General features: G+C 43.2%; 1 protein-coding gene across 2 annotated transcripts in view; it reads left to right on the plus strand.

Moving 5' to 3' along the window:
- Positions 1-14,278: 14,278 nt before the first annotated feature.
- ZCCHC2 (zinc finger CCHC-type containing 2) overlaps positions 14,279-22,761 on the plus strand; it is a 48,785-nt gene continuing 40,302 nt past the window's right edge. For both annotated transcript variants that reach the window (XM_084888298.1, XM_084888299.1), the window contains exon 1: positions 14,279-15,349. In XM_084888298.1, coding sequence (XP_084744424.1) covers positions 14,417-15,349 — 933 coding nt within the window. In that variant the 5' untranslated portion in view covers positions 14,279-14,416. The remainder of the gene's footprint in view (positions 15,350-22,761) is intronic.

The following is a 22,761-nucleotide window of genomic DNA, read 5'->3' on the forward strand; positions in this document are numbered from 1 at the left end:
TGAACTTCTATTTAGACAACTACACATGCTTCAGCCAATAAGTCACTAAGATATTTAAACTCTCAAAATATTCTGCTTGAAACTTATATCCTTGATGGCCTCAAATTTGAAATGACATTGCTAATATGGACGCTATTTTAAAAATTAGGAAAACAGGGGGGAAATGTAGAAAGAGAAAGAAAAAAAATTCAAATTGCAATTCTGCCATTAAAAAATAACTCTTCTGGGGGTGGACTGGAGAGGGTTGATGGGGGGAAAAAGAGGAACATTTGGGTATATTTTCCTCTATTTTTTTTCTAAAATATTTTTACATATTGTTTTGACCATGCTATATGTGAAATTTTATACCCTGATTTTTTTCCCCATTTAACATTATAACATTTCTCTATGTTGATACAAAATTTGCCAACTACATTTATAATGGTTATATAAATTCTCTTATTTGTATACAATGTATTTGCCCATTCACTTATTTTTGGAAAATGATAATACAAATTATCCTATTATGAACATATTTGCATATAAAGCTTTTTTTTTTCTTTTTCTGATTTAAGATTATTTCCTTAGGATATATTTTCAAAAATAGGTAGTTGAACAGGTACAAAAAAACTTAGGATTCTTAATACATACTTATGAGTTCCTCTACAAAATGGTCATACTCTAAAGTAGCCTATTTAGTGTAAATGTTCCTGGTAAAATCAGCTGCCTAAAGTTGTCTGAAGCAAATATTTCATTAAAAGCAGCTTGACACTCATCTAATTTAAACAAAAATATCCTTTATTTTACCTATGCCTCTGACATTTAGCAGTTCACTAAAGTGACCATATTTTGATGGGGGGGGGGGGGGGAATCAAGATTTAATCAGCTTATTTGACACAGAGGCATAAAGAGGAGAATAAAATGTGGTCTGTGCCAAATAGGATAGACAAGAATTACACACAGAAATAACTGGGACAAAACAGGGTTGCTGAACGGGGTGGTTAAGTGCCAAGGCAGCTCAGGGAGATGAGACCCAGGGGACTGGACTGCATGGTTGGGAAAGGCAAGGCAGTTACACGGTAAGAATTAGGTAAATACAGATGAGGTGAGAAAGGCTTTCCAGACTGGAAAAACAGGATTGACAAAGACAGTTCATCATAAATATTAGAAAACTAGAGGCCGGATGCAAGAAGATTCATGCAAGAATGGGCCTTCCTTCTTCTGGCTGCCAGCACCACCTTCACTCCTGCCAGAGCCGCCTTTCCACCTTCCCACACTGCCCAGAGGCCCAGGGCGGCCAGGGACAGTGAGGAATGTCTGCATCGAAGCCATGGCAACAATGCAAGTGGCCCAGCCTGCACCCGGCCGCTCAGCGCCTGTGTATGCAAATTAACCTGCCATCTTTGTTGGGGTTAATTTGCATACTCACTGGATTGACTGGTGAGCATTGCAAAGGTACAGTCAATTTGCATCTTACTCTTTTATTAGTGTAGATGAGGAGATGGAGAGCTAACATTTGCAACTGCTGCAGACTCTATTTGTACACTAAATTCTGACGTCGCATTTTTTAATTTGCATTTAAAGAAGTTAGTCTACATTGGCTTGTATAATTTTAGAGCTAGAGGAGATGTAGCTCAGCCTAATACCTCTCATATTCTACATTTTGTGAAGGAGGAAATGGACATTAGTGAGGGATTAGAAGCTTTCTATTCTAATTCCCAGGACAGTGTTCTTTCTACTGGGTCCTATGATCAAGTATACCACATGGGAATCTGACAGAGACTGGAATTACTTAATGCTTGAGGCCTGGTGCAAGAAACTAATGCATGGTAGCGCCCTAGGCCTGGCCGAAGATCAGGGCCGATCTGTGGGGCAACTGGCAGGGCGATTGGAGGCCCCCCATTGGCATCCACCTTAGCTGGCCTGGTGCCGCCTGCTCACCGGCCCCTGCTGCCACCATTGGTCGCCTCCCTCTGCAGGGTGACTAGTGGGTTGATTGGGAGGGCCCCCACTGACACCTGCCTTGGCTGGCCTGGGGCCTGCGGACTGGGGGCAGGTCCTGCACATTAAGTGTCTGCCCATGGTGGTCAGTGTGCATCATAGTGATTGGTCATTCTGACGTTTGGTCAATTTGCATATTAGGCTTTTATTATATAGGATGTTTTTACACACACACACACACACACACACACACACTTCATTCTATCAGAGTCAAAGAAAATAAGTGGAGGGAAACACCAGATAGGAATGATTATGTAGATATAAGGAGGTGAGTTTTGTTTTTTTTTTTTAATATATTTTATTGATTTTCCACAGAGAGGAATTGAGAGGGACAGAGAGTTAGAAATGTCGATGAGAGAGAAACATCGACCAGCTGCCTCTTGCACACCCCCCACTAGGGTTGTGCCCACAACCAAGGTACATGCCCTTGATCGGAATCGAACCTGGGACCCTTCAGTCAGCAGGCCGACGCTCTATCCACTGAGCCAAACCGGTCCCAGCAGGAGGTGAGTTTTGAATAGCTTCAAAATTTAGTCTCATACCTGTATTAGGATATTCTGTGTGCAGTGATTAATGATAACTATTTGTGTTTTGCATACATAAGTGTATTTAAAGAAAATCTACAAATATAATCATTAGATTAATTAAACCTTTTCTTGAACTCTTACTAACCAGGCAAGTCACAATTTAGCTGAGGGAATAAAATACAGAAACATATCTGTAAGTGGAAAATTATTTGATACAGACAACTGTTACATAACTTGTTACCTAATCAGTGTCTTACAAAAAGTGAGCACTCAGTATATATTTGCTAACTAAATGAATGAAGGAGAAAAAATGCCATTTCTGGGTGGGAGAGCCATGGGAGAAAGGAGATTTAAGGATGGTTAAGATTTAGAAGAATGAGGAGATAAGAAACATTTCAAACAAGGAACAAAATAGAAGCCCAATGTTCCTATTCTTGGCAAGTTAGATAAACATGTTATCTGATTGCTAAAAATTAACTTTCCAAAAAAGATAAATGTGGTATAATCAGGCATGTGAACATATACATAGCCTAAATCAGGGGTCCTCAAACTTTTTAAAGTGGGGGCCAGATCACGGTCCCTCAGAGAGCTGGAGGGCCGGACTATATGAACTACTAATTCCTACTGTAACACCTCGGCTGCGCTCACTGCCCAAAAAACCTGGCGGGCCGGATCAGACTCCTCTGAGGGCCGCATGTGGCCCGTGGGCCGTAGTTTGAAGACCCCTGGCCCTAAATATACACCCCTCCAAGAGGTTTCTTCAGGGCAGGAGAAAAAGATATATTCTAAAAGATAGCTTTGCAAAGCAAATAAACCCTGTCCATCAAAAACCAAACCCTAAACTTGCTTCCCCAACCCAATGATATTGCTATAAGCTAGAACTTTCAGGAATGGAAAATGTGCCATTTTCTGAAATGTCTAAGAGATGCTAATGATTAGTGATCACATAGTAAAAAATAATACTTCTGGTGGATGCTAATTCTCTCCTGGTGTAAAAGATCTGTAAGTTCAGTTCTGCGAGGGGCAAAGGTGATACAAATACATACTGATCACTCTGCACAAATAACATTTGCTCCCAAATAATCCTCTGCACTTTTTATACAGCTTAAGTATTAGAGTTATTGCCCTAGCTGGTTTTGCTCAGTGGATAGAGTGTCAGCCTGCAGACTGAGGGGTCACGGGTTTGATTCCAGTTAAGGGAACATGCTGTGTTGTGGGCTTGACCCCCAGTAGGGGGCAAGAGGAAGCAGCTGATCAATGATTCTTTCTCATCATTAATGTTTCTATCTCCCTTCCGCTCTGAAATCAATAAAAATATATATTAAAAAATTAGAGTTATTATTCTAGTCACTAGTCCCTAAAATATAATATCCTCTTTCAAGAATATTAAACCACAAGACATGTACTACTGACAGACACAGAACACATGTAAAGAGTTTTTGTTGTAATATTTTTCTCTACTAAAGGCATTTGTTTCTTGAATGAAAAGAGGCTTAATAGTTATTGAATCTAAACCCTAAAAGTTGTTTGTAGATTATGTAGTAAACATATGATAACATGGTGTAAAGGACAGGAGATGGAGGCATGTTTACCTACCCTATAAATGGTCAATGAACTCCTTTAGTTACAAGGTAAATGAAACTGTATATGAAACTAAGCACTGGTAAATGAATTGCTAGTAATAAGGTTTCTACACTTTGCCTGAAATGGGAATAATATCAACTAAAGTAAACTGTGAAAAGTTAAGAATGTACACTGTATCCCCATAAAAATCAGTGTTACTGGAATGACTGAGGTAGAAGGACCCCCTCAAACTACAGTGTATATGTACTCTGCACACCTATACACACACACACACACACACACACACATATATATATATATATATATATATATATATATACACACACACATGTGCACACTCACACACATGCAATCTCAGGAAAATATTGGGAATGAATTGTATAGCATTTACTTGTAGGTAGTAGAATTATGGTTTATTTGAAAATTTTTCTTTATTAATAAAAAATATAATAGTGAACATGCATGGTTTTTAGAGTCAGAAATGGTAAATTTTATTTTAAACTCTTGGATCCTTGAATTGAAAGCATTTCAAATGATCTAGATTGTATAATGGTTGAAAACATAGTGTGGGGCAGCCAACTAGAGTTTGAATCATATTTAATCACTTTATTGATCGAGACCTTGGGAAAACAGTTTAACCTCTCAGTCTCAATCTCCTCATTTATAAAATGCCATATACCTAAAGAATGTGAAGATTAGAAACTGTATAATAAGGGGTTAGTACAACCGGACACAGTCTGGTACTCAGTAAATGAATGGTCTTACAGTGTACTGTTGCTGTGGCTCTGTTCAGAGAGACTTAGGCTTTGCCATGGAGAAATGATTCTTTTCTCCTGGCTGCTATTTCTTTGCTCAGTCTGACTTCTCCAAGCCATCAGAGTAGGCCAGTAAGGATTTAGCAGAGATGGAAATAAATGTCTTTGCATTATTACAGCAGAGCTACTTTTGAGCCATTCAATCCTTGCACAATCCAACTCTTAAGGTCTCTGCTCAACTTCATGGACAGAATGTGCTAGAGAGGTGAGTTGTGGTGCAGCCATTGCCAGAACTGTCCCAAATGGGGATCAGAAGCTGGATAAGCCCACACTTGGGTTTCCCTCTTCGCCATGGGACATTTAATGCTCGTGGGGCTTTGCATCCAGAGGGCTAGATGTGGAAGTTGAAAGGGTGCTGGGGAAGGATTGTGAGAACTGATAATGTGTATGAGAGTCTTAATTTAGCACCATGTCATCATTTCTTCTGTATGGCTGATTGCCCAAGTCACCAATTGAGATTTGTGATTAAAAAAACATTGAGGTTATAAATGGAACATTTTATTTTAAAAAACATTGATTTTATTGATTTAAGAGAGATGAAGGGAGAGGGAGAAAGAAATAGGAGCATCAATAGTAAAGAATCATTTATTGGCTGCCTTCTGCTCGCCCCCTACTGGGGATTGAGTTCAAAACCTGAACATGTGCCCTGACAGGGAATCTAACCGTGACCTCCTGCTCAACTACTGAACTACACTGGTCCGGTTTGATGGAACATTTTAAATACAAACATTACATGCAAGCAAAATAAACTTTGACCTGAGGTTTAATGGCAAAATAAATATCTTTGAATATTTCAAGTATAGTCAGACATAAAACCAGTGTTCTGATGTATAAATATGCTCTGAGATAAACATGGCAAGAGCATTGTTTAATTTCTTTTTTTTTTCTTTTCATTTTTTATTAAGGTATTATATGTGTACATATCTTACCATTGCTCCCCGACCCCACTCCCATACATGCCCTCTCCCTCCAGAGTTTTGTGTCCATTGGTTATGCTTATCCACGTGAGTCTTGTATGTGCCCTGGCGGGGATGGAACCCACGACCTCGGCCTCTTGGGCCAATGACTCCGCATTGTTTAATTTCAGTTATATTTATTTAAGTTACATACACATAGTACCATCATAATTGGTTGAAGATGTGAAAAATAAAACAAATATTTTCTACAGTATTAACAAATTGGATGGGTTTTAGTTTTAAATGAATTAAAGAAATTCATTTTAACATAATTTAAGTCAATTTTAAAAAATTAATTAAATCTTATATATTATCAGTTGTTTATGGGGTTTAAGTAAGAATTTTTAGTACGTACTTCTCTCTTTAAAGATTTGTAACCAGCCCTCTAAAGTTGATAAATAACACTTAACATTTTATAGTTTATTTTTTGTAATTCTTCCAAGCAGGTCTCTCCCTCTTCCCCATCCAAGAAAGATTAGTATACTTGAAATGGTATTGCTTAGATCTAAATGATTTCTATTTACACAGCGTGTAAATTAAAATGACATAAAAGAGCAAGACAGCAGGCTGCTTAAGTTACTACATACAGGTCAGGATCCAAGAAAGTGCTATTTGTTTACCCAGAAATGATAAGATTCAGAACAAGTGACCCTTCCAACTAAACTTACAAGGGACTGACAAACCAGAATGTCAGTGTATTTATTTATAACATGTGATATCCCTTTCTTGGGAGTGGATTATATATCTCCATTCTCCAGCGTATCTGGTCTCCCAGCAGTAAGTCATGGGAAGCTGAATTGCTAATCAAAAGATCATTGGATTCTGAATTAGAATCACAGTGTGAAAACTGCAGTCTCAGAGATTAGAAAAGAACCAAGTCTTCTCCAGGACAGTGTATGTCTTTCTAGGTGGAAATACATGTCCACCAGATGTGACAGCTATATACATTGAAAAGTCTGCACCAGCCTTGAATGCATGGACAGTTCATTTCCCCTATGGTAGATTCCAAGCAGTCTCCTTAAATAATTTTTGAAAGAAGGGAGATTTAAAAAATTAATTTGATAATTTAATTATAAGGTTCACCATCCTCCAAATACTTTCCCTTTGATTCCGTGTAATTGGGTTCCAGGGTGATTATCTTGTTCCATTCCTTACTTAGGAAGGTTTCTTTCTGAGGATGACCTTGCTTGCATTTGGCTGTGTGCCAGGGTTCCTTCAGAACACACTGACAAACTGACTCCTGGGACACCTTGACTCTACAAACTATTACATTGATTCTAACCAGCTTCACTCTAATTTTTTTTGAAAGGCCAAAATATTGTGGTAACAAATTCAGAAAATCAGTTCTTCATGAAGTTTCAATGCTCTTTTCATCTATTCTTTTAAGGGGAACTTAATTAATGTTTTGACCCATTTACAAAAACAACTTTAAATGTGTTAAATTGCATTCATAAATTTAATATTTTGTTTTATTCACGCTATGGATGTGTATTTGTGATCTCCATTTTCCCACTTTATTTTATTTTTTAAATATTTGTGTTGATTTTTGGAGAGGGAGGAGAGATAGAGAGAGAGAAACATTGACTGTCTCCTGTACACTCCCCACAGGGGATGGAGCCTACAACCTGGGCATGTGACCTGACTGGGAAATGAACCAGTGACCTCCAGTGCATGGGACGACAATCAACTGAGCCACACTGGCGAGGACTTCCCACTTTGTTTTGAATTAAATAATTCAATTTAATTTTTAAATTAAAAAGTTATAAATATCATGACATTGCAATCTTCGGAGCTTCAGCATGTACCAGTGGAAAACAAGGAAATTTTTCCTATAACCACAATGTCATTATGTCATCCAAGAAAGTTGGCACTGATACAGTAACCATGTCTAATAAGAAGTCCATATTCAAATATACCTAATTATCCCCCAAATGTCTTTTAGAGGTATTTATTTATTTATTTATTTATTTATTTATTTATTTATTTATTTAGTGTTTAATCAGGATCCAATCATAGATTAGGAATTACACTTGGTTGACACGTCTCTTTAGTTTTCTTTAGTCTAGACCCGTGGTCGGCAAGCCTCGGCTCGTGAGCCACATGCAGCTCTTTGGCCCTTTGAGTGTGGCTCGGTGTTAGAACCACTTCTTCAAAATAGACTTGCCCAGACTGAAAACCGACTTCTGCCCATAGGCCACTAAGTTTCAATGGCACTGCATGTGCGCGCCTGCACGCGGTATTTTATGGAAGAGCCACACTCGAGGGGCCAAAGAGCCGCATGTAGCTCGTGAGCTGCAGTTTGCCGACCACGGGTCTAGACAATCCCCTGCCTGTGTTTGCTTTCAATGACATTGATATTTTTGAAAATTGTTTCATAGAATGTCCCACAATCCAGATTTGTTTTATTTCCTCATGATTAGATTCAATGTAAACATTTGGGGGGAAAACAGTGCACATACTTCAATGGCATCCATGATATGAAGAGGAATATTAGATTGTCCTGTTACTGGTAATGCCATTTGTGACCACCCGGTTAAGGTGGTACATGTCAGATTTATCCTCCTTTTAATTAAGATGTAATTTTAAAAACATGGGAATATTGCCCTTCCCAACAACTTTGCACCTAGTGGTGAAAATGCCTCACTCAATTATTACATTTGGTGGTTGCAAAATTATGCTTTGCTTCTAAATTTTAGTTGGCATTTTTCTGTAAAGAACAGCTAACTTTCCCTGCACCTTCCTCCATCCCCCACTTTTTTCTAGAATCCCTCTGGATTTGGATTTTTTTAATTCACTGGTACCATCTTATTCTTTTTGATACTCAAATTCTGCCAGATTGGGCCAGTGGGAGCCCCTTCATGTGGAGTTTATTGACTTGTGTGTCCTTTGAACATATTCCGATTTTTCTGGATTTCTGAAGCAATTGGTAAGAAATATAGCTCTCCTGATGGGGTTACTAATCAAGATCTATCCACAGAGCTAGTGAAGGTATCCCCTAAGCCACAGGGGGTCTTTGAGAGAAGGTTGGACACTTGAAAAAATTAGGTTTCTTTTATGAAGGCAGCAGGGTAAGATATAATGGGTTTAAGCTGGGTTGACAATCAACAGCTCACCAATAATCTGATAACTATGTACTTAAAGAAGTGTATGCATCCAGCAAATTCCATTCCAGAGAACGTTGCTGTGACTACTTTTCTATTTAGCAAGCCAACCTTCCAGGACTTCAATCCCACCTCTCCATGGGTCCCTAGAAAACCATGTTGACTTTGGGAGGAGATAACAGTTGGGAAAAGGGCCTATTTGCAGACATTGCATAGAACCAGGTAAATGCCTAATGCCTTCCAGTTAGTTCCTCAATTTCTAACACAAGCCAGTAGCTTGAGGATTTTCCAAACCAACCCACTTTAGAATCAACTTTTTCTTCTGGATAGGCTTCAAAGATTTGATGGATTTCAGGGTTTCTCCAAAAGTTTAATGTACAAGTGTGAGAATTTGGGCAGCCTGGTCAATCTCAGTTCCTAAGAGTCCTTCTGACAAAGGGAAGGTACAACGCTAGAGAGACTGAATTGAACCCAATGCTAGTAGTGTTCCAGAAAAGGTGGTATTCACCATAATTGGTCATGGATTCCCAGTTTATCAATGGGAATACTGTCACAGCGTCAATACTAATGGTATCTACCTCAAATCTGTCTTGTAGGGTATTTTTGTAACCTTGCAAAAACTTTTATGAAATATGCAATTATTTTTTCCCTAAAGATATATAGCAATGAATAATTTACCTATATATTGTATGTTACACCTGTAGGCCAGATTTTTTATTGTAATCTTTAGAAACAACTTAAGGGAGCATTTGGGGCCTTGCTTCCTGGCAATTGTCAGTTTTGGCTCAAATAAACTCATAAAAATTATCTAAAAAACAAATAAAACAATTTAATATTTAATTTCTCTTTTTAAAAAAAATATTTTATTGATTTTTTACAGAGAGGAAGGGAGAGGGATAGAGAGCTAAAAACATGGATGAGAGAAACATCAACCAGCTGCCTCTTGCACACCCCCTACTGGGGATGTGCCCGCAACCAATGTACATGCCCTTGACCGGAATCGAACCTGGGACCTTTCAGTCCACAGACCGACGCTCTATCCACTGAGCCAAACCAGTTTCGGCTAATATTTAATTTCTCTTAAATGTATGATCTGACTAAGCAAAAACATGTGACCCCCACTAAACAATTTATTTTTGAGGTACCTTAAACGCATGACAATTTTTAAAAATATATATATTTTATTGATTTTTCCACAGAGAGGAAGGGAGAAGGATAGAGAGTTAGAAACATAGATGAGAGAGAAACATTGATCAGCTGCCTCCTGCACACCCCCTAATGGGGATGTTCCCACAACCAAGGTACATGCCCTTGACCGGAATAGAACCTGGGACCTTTCAGTCCAAGGCTGACACTCTATCCACTGAGCCAAACCAGTCAGGGCAACCCATCACAATTTAAGTGATCAAAAGTACAGATGCTAAATACAATGACATCAGACATATGTTGATTGCTTTCTCATCATCATGTTTTCTTTCCTCCTTTATAACAGCTCTTGATTCTTGGCTAGGGACCCACATGATTTTGAAGAATCTTGACTCCACTTCTCTGGTTCCAATGAAATGACCAGGAATGGGCACGTAACCTAAGCCAATTCTGTTAGCATGAATCTCAGGACTAGTCTGGGTTGGGACAGAGATAAAGTTTTCTCTTCTATGCTGGATATAAATAAGGATTCATATGACCCCAGGGACTGTTGGCAGTTACTTTTGGTTCCTGGAGTATTATTCAATCATTTGTTTATTCAACAAGCATCTACTGTGTTCCAGATATCAAAATATAAAATTGAGTAAGACATGATCACTGACATGAAGATATTTATATTCTAATAGAGAAAGCAGACAGGGAGGTATAATGGGAAAAGGAGCAAATACGTCAACATTCCAAGAAAAATTCTTGGTATGGATCAGATTGGCTGCTACGAGAAGTAGAAGTTACTGTATCATTTTTCTGTAGTTATCATTATTAGTGTGTTCTGAACCATCCAATTAATTGTGGCTACAGTCAAATTTCTTATAGTTACACAATTGCAAAAGGGAAAGTATCCTCAATTCTCAATCACTGGCTATTGTCTTTAAAATAAGGTTTAATGTGAAAAGAGTTATATGTAGTCTTCTGGCTACATATAACTATTTGGACAGTAATGTCAATAGCATTCTCACTGTTAAAGAGGCAGATAAAATAAAGTATATTGAATATGCATTAAATATAATCTAAGGACAAGAAACAGTAGTACTTTGTGTCCTTAAAGATGCTTTTTTATGGGATATATCCATCTCATGCAAGACTTGGACACAAGCATATACCCTCCATTTCCACATTCCATCTGAATGATTAGACAGATATTATTGTGTATAAGTGGGCCAGGTGGGAGGAATATCTTCCTAGGGCATCTTATTAGAATCTTCCAGGTAGTTTTTCCCAACGAAACACTATATTTCACTCTAGGACTTCCCTGAAAAGGACTGCAATATATTGTACATCACTCTTAATCGAAGGTGCTCTCTCTCGATTATGTTAGGGTGGGAAAAGCATTGAGGCCCAGTCTAGGGAACTGAAGTATGGAGAGAGGGTTCTGAGAAATCCACTGGAGGATAAAGAGCAAACTGCCCAGCTGATGGTTGATAACCAGAATCATGAAATCATGTATATGTGATATGTGTAGGAACTTAGATCACTGCATTTTCTAACATTGGCCAAAGACACAAGTACAGAAGTCATCATTTTTTTTTTATTACAAATCTGAATTCTAACATAAAACTTATTGATCAAATGTGGAGAGTTCATTCACACCAATGGCTTCTTGTTACCAAAGAAAATAAATATAAAGACTTTTTGCCTGAATCACATATAAAAATCACCTCAGAGATAAAATGTTAGCTTACTACGTAAAATACCCGGATCGAGACAGGCGACTAACTGTGGACCTGTGAATATCTAGCAAGAATAATATTATTGGTTGCCCAAAGTACATCACCCTACGCTTTATAAATGTGGGAGCAGGAGATGAGATAGGATAGAGAATTACAGGCAGTTGATGTTGACAGCAAAAAAGGGCAAGAATTGTTAAAAAGCCTTTACAGCCCAGCTGGTGTGGCTCAGTGATTGGGCGTAGACCAATGAACCAGGAGGTCATGTTCAATTGCACGTTCCCAAGCTATGTATGGACAGATCCCCCAGTGTGGGGCGTGCAGAAGGCAGCCAATCAATGATTCTCTATTAATGTTTCTATCTCTCTCTACCTCTCCCTCCCTCTCTGAAATCAATAAAAAAAAATATTTTGAAAGTCTTTACAAAATTTTGTCCTGATTGTAAGGATTTCTACATTACACCCCAAGAATGCAAGGGAATGGCAAGTTACATGAAAGAATGCCTTTCACATAGTATTCTGCCAATCTCAAATGTGTGGAAAATAATTCTTTATCTCCCCATTTACCAATGAAACTGATGTAGGCTTCAGTTCAGCCTTTTACTGAATTATAAATTAGCTTCTCGGGGCATGAAGTTGTGCGATAAGAAGGACTTAACACAGGCTCTCCCAAAATAGATGTCGCACATTTTAGAAAAAGAGTATCAATGTCATTCTTACTTTTTTACATACAACTACTATGTAGCCATAGTTGGACTTCTTAATTTAAAAACATTAATGATTTTTTTAAAAAACCCACCACTTAAAATGAATCTTCAACAGATCCCAGCTGGGTCTTAAAAATATATAGCTTTTTAAAGAAGGCGGTGCCAGTGATATATTTTGGAGTTCTTTAAACTTTAAAAGCCAGTCAAGGTTCTTACCTTCCTAGAGTGAGCCACAGGGAATCCACACTGGCAGAGTATTCAACATGTCAGTGTTACCCACAGAATCATTACTCAGGCCCCACCCAACGTGGCTCCGTGGACTGGGTCCCCCCTGCACCAAAATGTGGCCAGTTAGGTCCTGCAGGGCACGTGCCTGGGTTGCGGGCTCAATCCCCCCCGTGGGGGGCTTGCAGGAGGCAGCCAGTGGATGTTCAGCGATGTTTCCTCTCTCTTCCTTTCTAAAAACCAATTTTTAAAAAACCTTAAAAAAAAAACCTACCCTGTAATAGCCTCCTGTAATAGCTTCACTCGCTGATCCCCTTTTAATTAATAAATACATTTAAAAGAAATATTACTTGGCAAACAAAATGATTCTCAAACGATGGAGGGTCTAGAGGGGCCTTTTGCTATAAACTGTCATGGGAATAATTTCCAAAGAGCGTTCCAGACCAGAGGTAACCGTTAGGCCAAGGACGGCCACTCAGTGCGTCCCCCTCCGCGCAGAAGCCGTGGCTCGCCTCCGGGTCGGTCCGGTCACCCCGGCGCCCCCTGGGCCGCGCCCCACCTCCGTCCGTGCAGCCCGCAGTAGGCGTGGGCGCTCGCTCGGGATCGAGGTGTCCGCCCCGAGCCCCCCCCCCCCCCCCCGCCAAGGCCACGGCCACGGCCACGGCCACGGCCACGGCCCTGCCTCCAGTCCCAGGCCCGCGACCCTCAACACGGAGTCAAAACCACCGATCGCTGTGAGGTCGTAGTGGGAAATGTCCCATCGCGGACGTCCAGGAGGCCGGCCAGGCGGCGGCGGGCGGGCAGGACGCCTCCAGCTGGGCAGCGAGCGCAATTCACATGAACCCAGCTTCCCCGACGCGCGCTACGCGACCGCGAGGGCACCCGCGGCGCCGGCGGAGGAGGGGCGGCGGCCCGAGCGAGCAGGCGTAGCGGGGCAATCGGGAGTGAAGAGTGGGGTCAGGGCCTGGAGAAGAGATGAGCTCCCCCACCTCCCTCCTCTCCCATGCGCCTCGCACGCCCTTCGCCGCGCCCGGCTCACCCCGCCACCCCGCCGCCACGCCCGCGTCCCCCCGCCGGCTGCCCACCGCTAGACACTAAGACCAAGCGGAAACGGCCCGGGAGGGAGGCGGCCCGCAGCAGTTGGGCGTGGCTTCGCGGAGAGGGGCGGGCCCTGGGGGGGCGGGGACATACGCAACCGTCGGCTCGGACCACTGATTGGCTGAGGCGCCTGTGCGAAGCCCACAAGCGTCTCCGCCCGACCCGGCCGCCCCTCCTCTCCTCCCAGCTGCTCGGTCCGCACCGGCTCGTGAGCGAACCGCTCCGGCGTCACCGCACCCAGCACGGCGAGGACGACGGGACCGAGGGAGGTGGAAGGAAGACACGCTCGCTCGCTTGCTCTCACCCGCATTAGGGCCCCCGGAGCCGGAGCGGAGCTCGGGAGGTGGAGCCGCCGCGGGCACGCCCCGCCTCCGGCCCGGGAAGACGACGCCAGCGACCTCGCCGGCCGGCCGCCGCCCCCTTCGCCGGCGGAGACCCGCCCCTGACCCTCCCCCGGCGGCATGGGGGAGCCCCGCTCCTGACCGCTGCGCCGCGCCTCGGCCCCCGCCCCTCCGCCCGCCCCCGCTCGCATGTCCGCGCCGCCTTAGCCGAGGATGCTGAGGATGAAGCTGCCGCTGAAGCCGACGCACCCCGCCGAGCCGCCGCCCGAGGCGGAGGAGCCCGAGGCGGATGCGCGGCCCGGAGCTAAGGCACCGCCACGCCGCCGCCGCGACTGCCGCCCCCCGCCTCCCGCGGGCCCGCTGCGGGGCCACCCGCCGCCGCCGCCGCCCCGGGGGCTCGGGCCGCCTGTTGCTGGCGGAGCGGCGGGCATGCCGGGCGGCGGCGGCGGCGGCCCCGCGGCGGCGGCGCTGCGCGAGCAGGAGCGGGTGTACGAGTGGTTTGGGCTGGTGCTGGGCTCGGCGCAGCGCCTGGAGTTCATGTGCGGGCTGCTGGACCTGTGCAACCCGCTGGAGCTGCGCTTCCTGGGCTCGTGCCTGGAGGACCTGGCCCGCAAGGACTACCACTACCTGCGCGACTCGGAGGCCAAGGCCAACGGCCTCTCGGATCCGGGGCCCTTGGCCGACTTCCGAGAGCCCGCCGTGCGCTCGCGGCTCATCGTCTACCTGGCGCTGCTGGGCTCGGAGAACCGCGAGGCCGCCGGCCGCCTGCACCGCCTCCTGCCCCAGGTGGACTCGGTGCTCAGGAGCCTGCGCGCGGCCCGGGGCGAGGGCTCGCGGCGTGGCGGCGCGGAGGACGAGCCCGGCGAGCACGGGTCGGACGGCGCTGGCGAGGAGGACGCCGAGAAGGACGGCTCCGGCCCGGAAGGCAGCGGCGCCGAGCCCCGGGCCGGCGATGGGCTGGGCTTCAGGGCCCAGGAGGAACTGCTGCTGCTCTTCACCATGGCTTCGCTGCACCCGGCCTTCTCCTTCCACCAGCGGGTCACCCTGAGGGAGCACCTGGAGCGGCTCCGCAGCGCGCTCCGCCGGGGCCCCGAGGACGCGGAGGCGGAGGTGGAGCCGTGCAACTTTCCTGGCCCCAGGGCCCAGGTAGGGCGCGCGAGCCTCCCACACGCCGCGGGGCGGCCACGCCAGGCCGTTACCCGGGCTTGGGTTTGGGGCACCGCTAGGCCCAGCCCGACCCCGGCAGGCGCAGGTGTCTCGGGTTCCCCACCCTGGAGTACCTTCCGGCCCTGGAGTACTAACCCTCGTTTTGCTGGGCCGCCTCAGTGCCACTCACTGCGCCAACCCCCCTTTCCCTCCCTCCCCCTCTCCTCTCCCCCTCCCTCCCCTCTCTCCCCATTCACAGGCACCCGCCATAGCAGAATACTCTAGAAGTCTCTTCCGTAACGGAATCGCCACCGAAAACGTGGTGCACTCAGCCCGAGGCCCCTCTCGGATGAAGGGTCTCTGGGACATTTTTGGCTTTGAGCATCTCTCCGGCTCTGGGTGCCAGGAAAAACGAAGCGCTATGGGAGCCGGCGTGTGAGCCGCAGCCTGGCCGTGGGCAGTGCCTTTCCTTTCCCGTCGGGCGGGCGGGCGCTCTGCTTGCACGTTGTAAAGCTCTGCCCTACCCCCTGGCCAGGTGTCCTTAGATGCGTGCGCGCCCGGCGTGCCTTGCCACACAGGGACTCTTTTTGCTTAGAGTGTGCCTTACGAGCCATAAGGTCGTAAGGGGCTTATGGCTCCTGTTCAAATAACTTGATTTCCAGAAGAACTCGGAAGTGGAGATCTGCGAATTGACTCAAGCTGGTTAAGGAGTAGCGTTAGTTAAGGAGTAGCGCTCCGTGTGTGTGTGTGTGTGTGTGTGTGTGTGTGTGTGTGTGTGTGTGTGTGTGTGTGTGTGTTGGGAAGGAGCTCTCCTAAGGTGAGCTGGTTATATTTTTATCTCTGGCATAACCTGCTTTCCAAAGGGCTTGAGTCGTGTCTCCAGATTTGGGTCCGGGAATATTTGTTGGGCCTTTACTGTAGACATAAGTGTTGTTTTCTAAAAAGTTATTGAACACCAAAGTGTAGTAGACGAGAGTCTGGATGAGTCACTTGTGGCAAACATTAGGGAAGATGAAATTGTTATAGAGCTATGAAAGTAATTTAATAATAATATAAACCCCATATAAAGTCCTTGAGCATGACACTTTAGTGGAGGGGAGGGGAGGGGAGGAGGTTTCAGTTAGAGTTAAAACTATGTACAGTAAGAGTTTGTTTTTGTGGTTCATAATTATTTAAAAGATATTAAATTGGATGCCTTACTTTTCAACCTAGGCAGTTTTCAGGCTGGTATACTGGAAGGGAGTTTTGCTTTTGCCCTCCCCCACCCCTTTTTTGAAAGTTTATTTATCTGAATTGGGGGGTTGACGATATTTAGTGCTAATCTAAGCTGAGCCCCTCCTTTTTAAAAGAAGGCTACTGTGACGTAACTAACTCAATTTTAGGATATAATATTCAAACTCAGATGTAATAATGTCTAATTTTTTTATTTGAAATTTTGTCTTCAAATATTTACTAGTAGCATACAGCTGTGTATACTGGTGGTAAAAACTCAATTCTGATGCCTACTCGCTAAAATAATTCAGAAAAGTTCCATATGCACTGTTATTAAATTTAGAAAAGAAAGCCTGCACTCAGGAGCAATACTTTTATTTTTTTTAAAAATTCTTGGTATAGCTTATATTGTAAAGATAACCTTAGATTGTAAGTAAGCTTAATATAAATGCTAGGATGGAAACCGTTTATATCATCACATTCATATCATTACAACTAGAGTAACCTATTTGAGATTTAACTGATGGGAGTCTTTTTTTCCTTTAAGTTTTGCTTGTCATGCAAGTGTTGGAAGGTGACTAGACAAGAAGAGATGCATGCACACCAGAATAATGAGATTTTTATCTTGACTGCAGTGTGTGCCTTTCCTGGCATCCAGGGAGTGCCGGGAGGATTGGAGAAACTGAGGCTGGGCCTGCTGCCATTCATTTCAGCACTTGTTCCTTGTCGGGCAGTGCCCAGTGCTGTAGCCATGAGATGAAGTGGGGGAACAAGTCATAGGGGATACACGCACTACAGGTGACGCTGAAGGCTATTTCCAGACACTGGAAGTTTGTGCTACTTTTCTCTCCAGTAGTTGGTTACAGTTATTTGCGTCTTGTTAAATTGTTACGACCTCGCATTTTCTGCTGCTGGCGTGGACTCCCGAGTCCCCCAGCTATGGCGTGCTCTGGCCTTGACATTTCCGCTTTTGTTGCTTGCAAGCTGTCACTCCAAAGCTGCTGATGGGGGTGGATTGCTTTCAATCCCCTTTTCCTGGAGTCCAACCCAGCTACTCCGCGACCTTCTGCCGATGCTCCTGGAGGAGTGCTCACCTTGGGGTGTGCAGAGAGGCTCCCTAGTCTTGCGTGTCCTTCGTGCGTCAGCGTAGCGGCTCGGTGTAGATCCCCGCGGTCAGGCGCGGCCGCGGACCCGCCCCGGACGACGGGGGCCAGTCCCGCGGGGCTCCCCGCCCCAGCCCAGCAAGATGGCTGCTGCGCTCCGCCCACGTGACTGTCGTGCCGGCCCCGCCCCCCTGGGGGCGGGCTGAGGGCGCGGCCGGCTCCGGGGTGTTCTCTGCTGGGTCTGGCAGGCCTAGAGGGTTGGAGTGCCCAGCCCAAGGAGAACCACGCGGATGGTGTTGTCCAGGAACTCTGGGGCATTCCTGAGGCAGTCTTTTATTGCCCCGGAAGTAACCCTTTAGGCACACGTTTCTAACTTTTTATTTTTTAAAAATATATATTTTATTGATTTTTCACAAAGAAGAAGAGAGAGGGACAGAGAGTTAGAAACATCGATGCGAGAGAATCATGAATCAGCTGCCTCTTGCACATGTGCCGGCAACCAAGGTCCTTGCTCTGGACCGGAATCGAACCTGGAACCTTTCAGTCCGAAGGCCCACGCTCTATCCACTGAGCCAAACCGGTTTTGGCTCTAACTTTTTAATTGCTTAGGAATCATTCTATTCCTTACTATCTCAGTATCCTCCATACTAAATGGAGACGGTCGGACTCATCTCTAAGGTTTTATGTTTTTTTATTTTTTTATTTTTTATTAGAATAAGAGTGGCTCTTTCATGACTTGTATTCAGTGCCTAGTATGCAATAGTCTCTCTTTAAAAAAATAAAGTTTTTTTTAAACATGTTTACAGATAGAACAGGAGTCTTATTTCTAATGCTCTATTAATTATATGCTTTCAAATTGACCAGGCTCAGCAACTGTTTAATGACATACCATGGTTAGGATGTTAATGGCTGAAGTGATAAGCCACAAACTTAACCACCAGAATATACTTACCAGGTCATTTTAGAAAAATGGAGGAATATTACACAAGTATTAATATTTGTCTAACAGTAACATTTCTAGAGTTTTCTTGTGTGATTTGGGTGATTTTAGATTAAATGTTATATTTGATTGTATTTAGGTGTTGGCATTGCTTTTTGGAGACTTGTGTATAAAGCTCATAACTGTAGTGAATTGCCAGTCACTTGCATAAAAGTAATACTCATTAAGTATATACTAGGAAATTTGGGTGATGGATCTAGTTACAGATTGCATACATAGCGTAACTGAAAAGTCTTGGTTTTAGAAATGGGTCCCAAACTATAAATGATAATGTTACCAGTAGTAGTAATAATAATAATAATAATAATAATAAAACATGCATAAATATTTTAAAAGGTCATCATTTGTTCTTTCATTGAAAAGAGAAAAGACAACCAAGTTTTCTCTCTGAATGCCTAAAGACACTCTTAATTGTTCACAAAAATAAATATTATAATTGTGGAGACATATCTCCTATTTAGCAACACAAAGTTGAAAAAAGAATAGTGTTTAGTGGTTAATATCATTGGTATGGCCATGTTTCTCTGGAGACTGTTTTCAGTATCCTCAAAACTTAGTTGCTTAGCAAGTAATACTAATGTTTGAATTAAAGGTAGAAACTGATAGATCATCTTGTGTCTTAGTGTTATTTGAATTCACAAAACATATTTGAACTCACAAAAATTAAGTGGCTATGGGACCTTCACTTAAAGAAATCAATGGTGTTACTAAAAAAGAAAACTACAAAATTTGCTTTCTCATAGAATGGATTAAGTTAATTAGCTATTTGTATTTGACAGAGCAAGTATCTCAACTAATTTTTAATAATACAGATTATATATTGGTAATATTGGGACCCAAAAGAGAAAAACTTAAAAGACTTTTATCATAAATGCCCTACTCTAAGATAACTTTAGTGTATAAGTGGCATCCAGAACCCTGGTGAGACAGATCACTGATTTAAAATGAGAGGGGAGAGGTTAGTGCAGTGTTTCCCAACCTTCTCTCATGATGAGAATCACCTGGTGGAGTTGTTAAACCACAGATTCCTGAATCCCAACTAAGAAGTGCTAAACTAGAATTTTTGAGAACATATAGGTAAAATTGCATACCTAACTTAGTGCTCTGTATATAACATCTGTGTTAGAGCACTAGTTAAGTATACAATTTTACCTATATGTTCCCAAAAATTCTAGTTTAGCACTTCTTAGTTGGGATTCAGGAATCTGTGTTTTAACAACTCCACCAGGTGATTCTCATCATGAGAGAAGGTTGGGAAACACTGGGTTAGTGGTTAGGTTTTCAGTTTTACTGTATTAGGCACTGAAAAGATGCTTTCTAAAAATGATTTTTAAAAAGAACAATTCTAAAGCTCACAGGTAATAAATACTGTTAATTTGTTGGCCACTGCTGGGAGATTTTACTGTGAAGTGTCTCACTGGGGCATTGAGAATGCTTTCCTCCTACAAAAAGGATAATAGTGCTTACATTAGGATTGTTGGGATTAAATGAACAAGTACCTATAGAATAATGCCTGTCTCAGGATCTTCAATAAGTGTTAGCAATCATAGGTCAAAGTTAAGCCTTGTTTATAAGGTTTTAGAAGAGTGGGTACAGCATCTCACAGATTGAGAGTGTGATCAGAGCCAGGTAGCCATGTCTTTTATGAGAAATTTTAGGTTGATTTGGCTGCAGCAAAGAATAAAAGCACGCAAGTTATAAGTGCCTTTTGGAAAAGGCTTTTAGAATAGCAGAGTTAAGTAGTGATTATTTTAATAACAAATGGGAGCTATTGGGTATTACTTGTGTTTTCTGTGCAATGGTTTTCTCAGGTAAGGAGAACTAGGCAAAGTCACATTTATACCTCAATAGGAGAAGAGGGTTGTAGAGATGGTCAGAAAGCTAGTTCTTTTTCTGAAATATATAGATATTTTTAAAACTACCTTTGTTATAATTTTGTGGGGAGCGGGGACAGAAGTATGTTGTAGAGGCTATCAAAGGCCTTGAGTGATAGCCATGTTTAGATCACTAGATTCAGAGGCTTACATTCTGCCACTACTAGCTCTTTGATATTAACCAGGGCACTTAGATCCCTATGAGGCTGTCTTAGCTGTAAAATGGGGTTAATAGCTGCCTTTGAGGTTGGCATGATTGAATTAATGAGATAAAGTGCAAAATAATTCAGATACTATTTGGAGTACAACTAATTCTGTTGAGAATGATGCTCAATGCATTTTTCTTTTTTACTAAGATGTAGTCATCCAGATTGTTCTAGCAGTTATTTTCGGGAATGGTTGTGTTTTTCCCCCCACTCAATAAAAGTCCATATGGTGTAGTATTTCCTATATTGTTCTCTGTTATAACTCTAAATTGATTAGTGTTCAGGAAGGGTGGGTAATTGAAAAGGTAGTATTTGAGAGACATTTGGGACAGTTATTTTTGTTAACACACTGCAAAGATCTGGTATGCTACAGATAAAAGAAGCCCAAAGGAAAAGGAAAAACAAAACCTCCCAGAGCATTTCTCTGAGTCACAAGTCATTAAAATACATATTCTCCCCATATTAAATTTATGAATGGGAATGGAGAAAATACATGGTTTTAATTTGAATTATCATTAGCTACTGTGTAACTATTCACTTAGATTTGTATTCAGTTTTCACATTTAGCTAGAAAATGGTTATATAAATTAAAGCTATTTTGCAGTTTTGTTAAGTTACATAATTTTTTGTTAGTTTGTAGCACATATTGGAACCCATTGATAATTAAGGAACATTATTGTATCTTGTTTTATAAATGCTATGTAGATGGCTTATATTTAAGCTTATTTAATATTTTTGTCCTTTCTAGAGAAATACTGAGCTAGTATTTTTTTTTTTCAAAGAGAAGCAAAAGGCCTGCACTTGCTTCAAAGCAGATGAGCTTCACTTTTACAGACTATTTTTTTTTTAAATATATTTTATTGATTTCTTATAGAGAGGAAGGGAGAGAGATAGAGAGCTAGAAACGTCGATGAGAGAGAAACATCGACCAGCTGCCTCTTGCACACCCCCTACTGGGGATGTGCCCACAACCAATGTATATGCCCTTGACAGGAATCGAACCTGGGACCTTTCAGTCCACAGACCGATGCTCTACCACTGAGCCAAACCGGTTTCGGCACTTTTACAGACTATTTTTCGTTATGGAGGACTGTGTGTGATAGCACTTCTTTTACTCATAGAGAATGCCTTGTCACAAAGCCTCTTTCATCCAGTCTATGTAAACAGTCACTTTAAAAGGGAAGTGCCTAATCGGGTGTTTATGTTACAGGTGGCAGAGCTGCTGGGCATGCAGTAGTCCATTTCCTTCTGTTCTTCCTATGCTCCAGGGAGCATTTGGTCTTTAATTCCTTTCTAAATGTCTTAGAGCATTCAAAGGGTTTTATGTTCATTCAAGAAATAATTTATTTGAGGTCAGATTAGATTTTAAAAAGGTCACTTTGGCAAGTGTAGTCTTCCCAAGTTTCAGTGTAAAATAGGGATATCATGTATATACTAGAGGCCTGGTGCATGAAAATTCATGCACTGGACGTGGGGGATCCCTCAGCCAAGCTTGTCCCCTCTCACAGTCTGGGAACCCTCAGGAGCGGAAGGTGACCCGGCGATCAGGGGAAAGCGAGGAAGGCGACGCTCCATCACATCTCTGCTGCTGCCACTGCCAGCAGCGCAAGCCTCAACTGGCCCTAGTTACCTGAGCCTCTGGCAGTCCTGGGCAGCTGGGCAGCCAACATTGGTGGCTTGCTTGTGCCTCGGCTGGCCCTGGGCGGCTGTGGGGCTGAGGAGACTAGGGGACTCTGGAGGCAGAAGTGTGGAGCAGCCTGACTTGCCTGGGGGTGGGCCCGGCTGTGCCATGCCTGCGGCTCCAGCTGGGCTGAGGGGATTGGATGCTGCCATCTTCTGGGTGTGGCAGTCAATTAGCATATTCCCTCCTTATTGGCTGTGGGTGCTGCCATCTTTGAGGGTGTGAGTCAATTAGCATATTCCATCCTTATTGGCTGAGGGTACCACCATCTTTGCTACAGCATGCGGGTCTATTATCGTATTCCCTCTTTATTAGATAGGATAACTGCTGGGAAGA

The sequence above is a fragment of the Pipistrellus hanaki genome, assembly GCF_964339955.1.
Source record: "Pipistrellus hanaki genome assembly, chromosome: 6".
NCBI lineage: Eukaryota > Metazoa > Chordata > Mammalia > Chiroptera > Vespertilionidae > Pipistrellus > Pipistrellus hanaki.